Source organism: Pongo abelii, chromosome 9 (genome assembly GCF_028885655.2).
Source record: "Pongo abelii isolate AG06213 chromosome 9, NHGRI_mPonAbe1-v2.0_pri, whole genome shotgun sequence".
NCBI classification, from domain to species: Eukaryota; Metazoa; Chordata; class Mammalia; order Primates; family Hominidae; genus Pongo; species Pongo abelii.
Window position 1 is genome coordinate 69,303,819 of NC_071994.2, and position 11,105 is coordinate 69,314,923.

Genomic DNA, 11,105 nt, shown 5'->3' on the forward strand with positions numbered 1-11,105 from the left:
ACCTATACTGTTACTCACAGCTGCAGGACAACTTTATGTCCTTGTTTTAGATGTGTCTCCTGTAAACAGCATATGATTGGGGTTTGTTTTAATATTCAATTTTTCCTCGGGCTAGTTTAATACTTATACGTTTATTGTAATTACTTATCTATTTGGACTTGTTTTGCCATCTTTTGTTTTATCCACCTTTTCTATGCTTATTTCTCAAATTTAAAATTTTGTTTCTTCCCTATTATCCCACCATCTCTCATCACTATTCATTTAGAGATTATATATACTTCTAGCAATTAACCTCGGAATTTTATCATGCATACTTAAAAAGACTAAGTTGATATTAACTGGCTACTGCCAAAAATGTAAGAACACTGAAACATTTTGACTCTGATTAACCTTCTTCCCACCATGCTGTCTACTTTTAACAATTTGGCCTGTCATTATCATTTTGCCGATAAGATCTGTTTACATTTCCCGATCTGTAAGAAAGTATCTATCATTACTATCCAAACTTTATGACTTCCATAACTTGTATTTCCTAAGGTACATATTTCAGAACTGAGTTCCAGGCTGGGGTTCATGTTGCTTATTACTTTCAAACTATTCACCTTTAGGCATCAAAGTATCTACCACTTATCTGTGCTTACTACATACCAGGCACTATTCTCTACAAGTGTTGATTAACCTGACATTTATTAATTCATGGAATCCTCATAATACCCTAATGGACTATGTATATGATCCATATCTTATGACTCTTATAATTTATCTTTCCTAAGGCTACACATACCTCAGAACTAGGATCCAGGCCTTTTTGATTCCCTGTTGCCTTCACTCACCTTTTCACTCCAATATATAATTTCCTGAGTTCTTGAATAATGACTTATTTCTAAGACACAAAGTGGCGAGGTGGAACTCCAGGATACTAGAGGAAACGGATGTCTGAAGTTACACAGGCAAGTACTCTAGCCTACAAGGCCTCTGGGAAATGCCATCTAGTCTTTGTTTAAATTGAGCCACCGGCAGACCTCAATATAACTCAAGGCTCTACCCTCAAGTTACAGATAGCACCTAAGAATTTTCTGAAGTTTTGGGGAAACCTCTTTAATCTTTAAACCACAGATCTTAATTCTGCCTCCCCGAACCAAACTGGCAAAGAGCTCCATCTTACTATTAATGTATTTTAAGATAGTGACCACACACTCTACTCTTTTAGTTCAGATTAAGCATCCAATTTTCTTAGCTATTTTTTCTCCATGGATTCTTATTTTCATTTCCTGTAGAAATCACATGAATCCTCAAGAAAAGGTTGTTTTGCCAATGGACACTTTTCCATACTGAAAACCAAAAGAACAGTTTGGTAAAACAGTAACATGTCAAACACATAACCAACTTCTCTACCTACAATATTCACTTCCTGGTTTCTGTGTGATCTAAAACATTTTCCTCCCTTCCACCCGGCAATAAACTCACATAAGATGAAATTAATTTACAAAAGGTAGGCTCCATTTATTAGAGTCACACATAACTGACTATCTCAGTGTGACTCAAGACCACAAAAAACCCATTTCTCCTTCACTTCTGAGTCCTGGGGTTAAGACTTAGACCAGCAAGTGTACTGCCTGGGGTCCATTCACAGGTTTACGAGTTTTTCATTGAGGGCGATCTGTGACTGTGTGAGGTTGGCCAGGTAGGTCACCATCAACAGGTCCTGGAAGACAAAGAATACACAATGAGCGGGGGGTTGCATGGAAAGGGAGCAAAAAGGCTGGCTTTGGCCAGCTCTATGGTAGACACTGGGTATGAGGACAGCTGTGGATAAATGACAGCTGGGAGAGACTGAATAAAAGTCAAAAAGGTAGAAGACAGAAAGGAAATGCTTGAGAAGACTTTCTTATCTCTACTGATACAACTTATAGACTAGGGGTGCCTTAGCTGAAACCCATGGATGGCATATAGGGGGTATGTGAACTCAGATGGGGAAAATAAGTAATTGCATTTTCATTAACCTCTGAATTTTAGTTTCTTTTCATCACGAATTTAGACAGTAAGTCACAGTAGTATCAGCAGTAAATGAGACAATGGAATCACGGGAGAAGGAAGGAAGTCTCCAACCATGCATAACACACCTCCTCTTCCTTCCTCCCAACCTGGACTTCAATGGGGCTACAGGTGAAGCCCTGTCTCTATCCTACTCCAGGTCACCTCACCCAACTCTTTTCACATTTGAGTGTATGTACTGAGGTGGGGGAAGAAACCAGGCAAGAAGGGGCTCAGGAAGGACACTCACATTGATGTTGCTGTTGAGCATGGTCTCGAAGTCATCGGGAACTATTTTTGGTACTTGGTTAACCAGGCTCATCAGGAAGCGGCCCACAGTATTGTCAGCTGACACCTTTCCAGACTGAATACCAAAACAAAGACTCAATGAGGCAGTTAATTATAACCACTGGGCCCTACCACTTCATCAGCACGTGCCTCAGTGATTTCAGGATGGAGAACTATGTCCTCCCCCTTTGTTTTTCCTTTCCCCTCTCACCAGTACATCCTCTGCATATTGCAACACTGTGCTCAGGGCATCCTGGATGCGAGCTGATGCCCCTCCTACTTGCTGCAAGTCACTTGAGAGTCCAATCACTCTGTTGGGGCTAAAGCAGGTCTTCATGATCAGGTCAACTGTGGAAGTTGGTTGGCAGGGTGGCAGTGGCAGTGGTGGGCAGTAGGAGAGAGAATTCAGTCATCCCACCAGGAAAGAGATGGTCTTAACGTCCTGCTAACTCTGTTTCCCACCTCCCCTTAGACTCAGTCTGCTCAGTCACACTTCCTGCTGTGCCCTTATCCGCTTTTCTTCCTCCTAATAGAACTCAACTCCTTTTACCTGGTATGCTCATCACTGGTTTTGATCTCATGTGAATGGTATGTGGCTTCTGATGCTGATAAGTTCCCACCTTTAACAGTTTCTCAAATAATTCCTTAAATCCCATTTATACAAGAGATGACTGTGACTTCTAGTCTTCACAAACCTTAGATCAATAGTCCCTTTTTAAACCACCCAAGGCCTCCATCCATGTTGCAGAACAGCAGCCCCCTTCCCTGAAAATGCCTATGACCTCTCGAGAGTGTATGGAAAGGTTACTCACCTCCGATGCGTTCAGTGTCATAGTACGCGTATTTCACTGTCAGAGGTGTGAACATCACTCCCATGGTCCTCCCAGGGACGCCCATTAAAGTGCTGAGGAAGGAGAAGCCAAGGTAAACAGATGGCCTTGGGAGAGGGTTTCCATGTCTATTCTGGGCTGAGAAAGCAGATACAGCAGGAATATGGCTCTCAAGGTTCTGAGATAGGAAGGGTGGGATCAAATGAACCCCAGAGGTCTCATGGGAGCAAACGTTACTTTCTCCCCTTAGCTTGTCCCACATACCAAACCCTTGATCTGTAAGGGGGACCTTTGCATTTGGCCTGGTCCCTTTAGAGGATTACTTCACACACGGTGCAGTGTCAGTGATGAGGACAAGACTCAATTACCCTGTGAAGCTGGCTGTCTAGACAGCTGCCCACCATGGAAAGGAGACAGAGACAAATCTTTTCTGGGACTAAGCCCTTCATCAGCATTGAAAAAGGAAACCAACTCCTGCCCACCAAATTAGATTGGGTGCTATAAGTAATCTCACTAAAAGTATTGTTTTTACTATGTCAATTATATACCTGGATCTATACTTTACTATGCCAACTATATATATCTTTAGCTATCTACATATATATACATATATACAGTTGGATCTTATATATATACTGTATATACTGGATCCACATATATATATATATATATATATATATATATATATATATATATATATATATACTGGATCTTGAGGAGTCTGAAATACCTGGGAAAGTTAAGAAGTCAGGCAATGGCTAGTGCTTAGTGGTATGCCAACTGGCTCATAAAGACTTGGCATCCACCATCTTTGTCTTACTGTGTAAGAGTTAACTGGCTATGTCAGTGTCAGACACAGAACCAGCACAAAATCAACAGGCTAATAGATGCACTAACAGCTGCCTTCCCTCTGACTACGGTTTTTCCAACTCCCACAGCTGCTTCCTCAGCACCCCACCAGGGCCTTTCCCAACATCCTCCATAACTGGCATTTTAACCACCTGTAAGCTCAACGTGTTCATTGTAATGTCATTGTCATTAAAACTGCACTCAGTCCTGGGTTAATAAATGTGTTCAAAATAAGGACAGTCATCCTTATAATCTGTATTACCCGGAGTGCTGTGCTGAGTTCTAGAGATAATGACAAACTAATCGGTAATTCAGAAAAGTAATGAATGTGGTGAAGGATCATGACAAGAATACCATGTGATGATTGGCTGTAGGAACTATGGAATAGTTAGGTCCTACAAAAGATGACTTGATAGCTTGCTCAAATACTTAAAAGGGCAATGAGTAGAAACTGGAGTACAACTAGGATCAGCGGTAGAAATGACAGGAACAGATTTTGTTTCAGAGTGAAACCTTTTGAATAACTATTGAGAGAGAGGAACAGGCTTCCTAAGGACACAGCAAGTTACACATGGAAGGAATTAACCTTGCTTGGGGTGGGGGAGGGATGGCATCTGGGCATGGTTTTATGCCCTTGTAGCCCAAGACTGTGGTCACCTGACATAGGCTTTGATGCTCATGCGGCCGTTCTGGAGACTTGTGTCCACAGTGAGGTGGATGGGGTTGGGGGCCTCTCGGCTGTAGTACTCATGGATCAGCACAGAGTGCTCTGTGATGTCATGGCCTGTAGCGTACCTGTGAAATGGAACACAGTGGTGGACTCATGTCTATATGTGACATCAATATCAAACACAACAGTAGCATGGGTGTCTTTAGGGTACCCGATACCTCTATGGTAGGGATACCTAGTGATACCAAATGCCAAGAACAATACACACATTGAAAACTATGCCAAATAAAATCAAAGGCTGACTTAGTGCTACTGAAAAATTCCAAGTCTCTTACAAAGTAATTCAAAATATCCTGGCCCCACAGGATCAGAACCACCAGCAAAACCCACTGAATTCACAGTTCCTACAGGTAACACACTTTCCTTTTGTTTTTTAGAGACAGGGTCTCACTCTGTCACTCAGGCTGGAGTGCAGTGGCAAGGCATGATCATAGCTCACTGCAGCTTCAAATTCCTGGCCTCAAGTGATCCTCTAACTTCAGCCTCCTGAGTAGCTAGGACTATAAGTGTGTCATCATGCCTGGCTAAGTTTTTAAAAAATGTTTTTGTAGAGACAGGGTCTCACTATTTTGCTCAGGCTGATCTTGAACTACTGGGCCCAAGTGATCCTCCTGCCTCAGCCTCCCAGCTGGGATTACAGGCATTGAGCCACTGCTGGCAGTCAGTAATACACTTGCAATACTCTTGCCTCCAAAAGGAAGAGGATAAGATCCAGTCCAGTAGCAAAAGACACTGGCAATCACGGAGAGACCTTTCATTATCCCCAGCCCCCACCTCCCTAACTTACCAGCCCAGGATAAGCTCATTTGGAGAAACTTTTTTATGCAGTTCATACATATTCTTAGCAAATTCCATGTCAACAGCCACCTAAGAGGGAAGGCAGGAAAGCAAGCTAAGAAGCCAGAAGTCCAAAGAAAAATTGGTTAAAAAGGACAAGAGGCCACCCCCAAAAAACAGAAGAGGCCCAGGAAGTATGTACAAATGGGAAGAAGCTCCTTGGCTACAGGAGCTCTAGTTATGAGTGTGGGAGGGGCTGTGAGGGGAGCCTAGCAAATGAACAGCTAAAAACTGCAGAGGGACAGCTTGGATTCCCACTCACTTCATCTTCTGACTCATTGTGCGGCACTGAAAAGCAATTGGTGACCTCCACTGAGTGTTTGTCGACAGTTCCTGTGAAAGAGAGAATCATCCATGTGTTATATAATCCTAGGGCTCCCAACAACCTCTGACTACTTTTGAAATGCTTTTGATGATCTCTTCAGTGTCAATGAACACCTAACTGAACTCATTAGCTCCAAGTTTAGTCCGATGCATCAATGAGACCAGAATTCTCCAGGGAACTGAAACTCTGGTGTGATCGCCAACTTCTCCCTCTAATCATCACCAAATAGGGTTTATTCTTCCTTTACAAGGTCTCCTTTTGCCTGTTACTCTCCACTACTAACCTATTCCAGATCTTCACTCTATGGTCTTTGTTTTTCAGCCTCTACACTTTCTCCCTGTAATTTAATCTGCAGAGCTACCTGGAAGATTTTAATGGTTACACAGACTGCTAATACAGTGGCCAAGTTTCAGACATTGAGATGTCGGGAGCTTCATCTGTACCTCCCTTTAGCCAACTGGTCCCATGGTCAGTCTTAACCTTATCATCATCTAGAAATCTATCTGCGAACCTTAGAAGTCAGTCTTTTACCACAAACTTTTGTTCTAGTTCTGATACCTTTATTTCCATTATATTTCTTTTTTTTTTTTTTCTGAGATGAACTCTCGCTGTCGCCCAGGCTGGAGTATAGTGGTGCAATCTCGGCTCACTGCAACCTCTGCCTCCAGGGTTCAAGCGATTCTCCTGCCTCAGCTTCCCGAGTAGCTGAGACTACAGGTGCGCACCACCACGCCCAGCTAATTCTTGTATTTTTAGTAGAGACGGGGTTTCACCATGTTGGCCAGGCTGGTCTTGAGCTCCTGACCTCAAGTGATCTGCCTGCCTCAGCCTCCCAAAGTGCTGGGATTACAAGCGTGAGCCACGGTGCCCAGGCTGTATTTCTTTTATTTATTTATTTATTCCCAGTACATTTGTTTCTTGACCTAAGACCACTAGGTTGAGTTTTCCATTCTCTTCTAATCTATTGGAACCTCCTACCCCAGGATTTAAAAATTTCCCTCTCCACCAGAAACCACAGTGTTGTCTATATCTACCAGTGTTTGTCTAATTGCAACTCACTATCGTTTTTGCTCCCTTCACTGAAACTATGTCCCTAAACCAAATGCACATATATCCTTTATCTTATTTGACCTTTCATCAGCATTGAACAGACTTGACCACTTACTTCCCATCTTAAAACTTTCCTTCTAGTTTTCTTCCTACCTTTCTAATCTTCCTTGTTGGCTACTTCTTCCTGACTTTTTAGGTTTTTAGGGTTTTGTCTTTGTTCTCTTGTCTTTTTACCCAATGTTCCTTTTCTAGGCCAGGCCCTGATCTAGAAATGTTTTTTGTGAATAAAGTTTACATGCCAACTTTTTTTATGGCTGCTTTCTTGCTACAAAGGCAGAATTAAGTAGTTGTGATAGAGACTGCACACAAAGCCTAAAATATTTACTGTCTGGACCTTTATAGAAAGTTTGCCAATCCCTGCTTTAGGTGATCTCATCCAATTTTATGGGTTCAATTACCTTCTATATTCCAATGACATAATTCCTAACCTGACATACTTGCCCACATCTCTTTTGCACTCCAGACCTTTATATTCTATTTTCTACTTGAAAACTCCACTGAGTTTTCAAGAATGCTCACTGGGCATCTCAAAACGAATACATCCCAGACTGAAGTCAACTCCTACCTTCCCTTTCTTCTTCCACACTTAACCAAAGATGCAGAAGTCATCCCTGATATTTTCTTCTAATCCCTCACTTCTGATCACACCACATCCTATCAACTCTATTTCCTATCTCTCAACTCATTCACTCCAGAGTGATTTTTAATTCCTATTCAGTGTTAGCTGAAATGCTCAGGAGCTTCCCCAAAGAGCTTCAAATGAGGTTAGACTTCCATTTTGTCTTCTCAGGGATCCAGGTAATTCCCTTCACAGCACTTTACTCTCGTAATTATTTAATACTTCTTAGGGCTCAGCCCTCTGCTAGCTTCATTTCCTGCTCTACCTCCTGTCACCTACATTCCTGTAATACCGAATGTTTCAGACAGTGGATTCACCAGGCTTTTTTATACTTCTTGTAGTTGCTTTAATGCCCAGCTCAAATGTCAACTTTTTTGTGAACTTTTCCCCAACCTTCTGAAACAGTTAAGTCTTCTGTATTTCCATGCCACCATGACACCCTTCTATTAGGACATTTATCATATTACATTCTATTTATTTGCATTTAAGAGTATATTTCTATCTTGAGTTTAAGGTTACAGGAGAGCTCACTTTATTACACTTTGAATTCTAAATACCTTAACAGTTTTATGGTACAAAAAAGGCACCAATGACTTCATTTAGACGAATGAAATGTTTTGTGAATATCTAAGGAAATAAGTTCATAGCAAGCAGAATCTATTCTTTACTCTTCTGTAAGTATTGCCTCTATAACACCTATAGCACTGTACCATGATTCCAGTCTGGAAGAGGATCTGAGGATGTAGATTAGATTATACCTGGTCTGACTGGATCACTGGAATATTTGGGGCGCTAAAGCATAAATCATGGGTAATGAATTGTTTCTTTAAATAGCTCTAGCGAGCTTGGAAAATTAGAAAGTGCAGTCAAAAGAGTAAGTATTTGCTGAGTGCCAGGTCGGTGATGCAAAAATAATTTATTACAGAAGCTCAGAGCAGGGCACAGTTACAGAACACCATCATGCTGTGGAAGGTTAAGAATGGAGTGAGGGTCGGGGTATGGGATGGAGGACTGGCACTTAATGCTGTTGCTGGGAACCTGGAAGGTAGGTAGAGCTTAAACAAATGAGGGACAGCAGGGAAAACACTTGTGGCAAAGAGAACGCAAAAGCTTGGTCTGAGAAAAGACAAGCAATGTTCACAAGATATGAATTTAAGTTTCTGTAAAATGCTATACTGTCAACGATAGATAAAGGAGAGAAAATGTGTGTCTGTATGCATTGGGGTGGTCCAGGCCTGATATGGTGAATGGCAACTGATAGCTGTACCTAATGTGTGCCAGCATAGTCAGAAGTTTTTAATTTAGCTCTCACAAAGACTAAGTCTAAAGTAGCTCCTGACAGAACAGATTTTAGGTAATCTGCCCCAAGTCACATGGCAAATGTTTTGTGAAGTCTGCTTACAAATCTTGTCTGCTTTGCAATATATGAATTGTCTTCTATGGTGTAAGAACTAGTACATGTTCAAGAGTATGAAAGAGAAAGGATGCTTGTAAATAAAGTGGATTCACAAAGCTATTTAAAATCTGGCACTAAGATGGAATGGAAACGAATTTCATGGGACCAGCATAGTCTCCAGAAAGGAATTTATTATCAACAATCCCTCTTTAGTGCTTTTCCATTTTACAAACTACTTTAACATAAAATATCTACTCCCCAAATTTGGAACACAGGCAGAGAATGGGTCATTCTTCGACCTGAAGGTTAAGGGCAGAAATATAAACAGATAATACAACTGTTTGCGTCCAAATGGAAAACGGGGGAACAGGGTTTCTCACATTAGGTACTAATATTAGGGGACACTGAGGGACACAGATCAGGCTCAGACGTTTAGGACAGCAGAATACTATAAAATCCCAAGTGGGTTCCAGCCAAACCGGTTTACTTGTTGGGAGGAATGTCTTTTTACAAACGTCCCCACTCCTTTGACAACTGGTTAGAAAACTTTGTCAATACCTGGAAAACAATGACATTTAGTCAGTGGATAAGGGAGAAATATGTGGTCATTGGTATAGGGAGTCAAGGGTTCCTGACTTCCCACTCGGCGTGTAAACTCATTTTTGGTAGATGCAGCCCATCATCCTTGCAATAAACTGCTGTTGGGAACATTAAAAAATGTAAACCACTGGCATAAAATATTCAGTAAATGACACAACTACTCCTTATGTATTTTATGTCGCTTAAAGTGACAGCAATCCGGCAGGAGAGAGAGGAGAGATGCAAGTGCTTGAGAAGATAAATCATAGCAAAAGGTAGGATGCAGATATAGATTAAGAGGTCATTGGGGATGGGAGGAAAGGACAGTAAGACGTCAGGAATTAAAGAATTAATGAGATAAGGTAGTGAGATAAATGAGAAGTGGGAGGAAAAAAAGAATGTTAACTTTCTCTGACCACTCACCCAACAGGGTCCCGATAACTCGGGCAGCACCCTCGTTGCGTCTCTCGTAGCTGTCCACAATGGAGGCCAAAATGACTGGGTGCAGCCTGACCACGCGGCCGCCGGGGAAGGGCCCTGGAAGAGCAGGACCAGGCAGAGCGGGCGCTGGGGTCTGCGCTGGAGCTTGCGCTGAGGCCGGGGTCTGACCAGGAGCCGCAGTTGTAGCCGCTGCTGTCGCAGGGTCTGAAGATGAGGCTGGAGCCGCAGCGGGAACCGGAGCCGCAGCCGGTGCTGGCGTTGGCGCTGGAACCGAGGCTGGGGCCGAGGCTGGAGCCGCCGCCGGGACTGGGGCTGGTGTGGCCGGAGGAGCACTCGCTGGTACCACCGGTGTGGCCATCTTGTCGAGAAAGAACGAAGCAGGAGCGGAAATGACAGCACTCATGAATATCAGGAGCTTGATAGGCTGAATATACACCACGTGAGCTAGAGCTTTTTGCTTATTGGTTACTGGTGATACTTCTCGGAGCACTGAAATGGTCCACCCGTTGGTAATTTCTTCCGGAATTTGTGCTCTCTGCTTTTGGCCCGAGGAGCACTCAGGAAACCCTGGGCTAAGTAGTTCCGGGTAAACTTGGGACGGCGTTCGAAGAGAAACACTTTGTGCAGCTGCCGCCAGGTGGAACCAGAAAGCAGTGCGGAGGTCAAAATTCGTGTTTTAGACTTAAATGAGATAATAGATGTCAAAGTGCCTTTAAAAAGGATTTTAAGGCCGGGCGCGGTGGCTCACGCCTGTAATCTCAGCACTTTGGGAGTCCGAGGCGGAAGGATCGTTTGAGCCCAGGAGCTCGAGGCTGCAATGAGCGAGAAGGAGTACTTAGCTGGATTTCTCCTGCTGCTTTGAGAATAGACTGGAGGGTGGGGAGAGGTGAGGAGAGGGAGGCGGGAGAGGGAAAAGCAGGGAGACCTGCTGAGAGGCCAGTAGGCAATCTAAGTGAGAGATAATGGTGGCTGGGACCAGCCTGGTAGCAGTAGAAGTTCTGAGAAGTGAGAAGATTATGGATATATTTTGAAGGTAGTTTCAATAGGGTTTCCTGAGAAATTGTATG

The 11,105-nt window shown here is 42.9% G+C and overlaps 1 protein-coding gene across 1 annotated transcript; it reads right to left on the reverse strand.

The window, feature by feature from the left end:
• Nucleotides 1–1,478: 1,478 nt before the first annotated feature.
• Nucleotides 1,479–10,850, reverse strand: EIF3F (eukaryotic translation initiation factor 3 subunit F). Its single transcript, XM_002822066.4, has 8 exons — nucleotides 10,021–10,850; nucleotides 5,831–5,901; nucleotides 5,519–5,598; nucleotides 4,659–4,796; nucleotides 3,135–3,226; nucleotides 2,534–2,670; nucleotides 2,285–2,398; nucleotides 1,479–1,705 (listed from the first exon to the last, which is right to left on the reverse strand). The coding sequence occupies exons 1-8, from the start codon at nucleotides 10,439–10,441 to the stop codon at nucleotides 1,628–1,630; spliced, it is 1,131 nt and encodes a 376-aa protein (XP_002822112.3). The 5' UTR covers nucleotides 10,442–10,850; the 3' UTR covers nucleotides 1,479–1,627.
• Nucleotides 10,851–11,105: the final 255 nt, after the last annotated feature.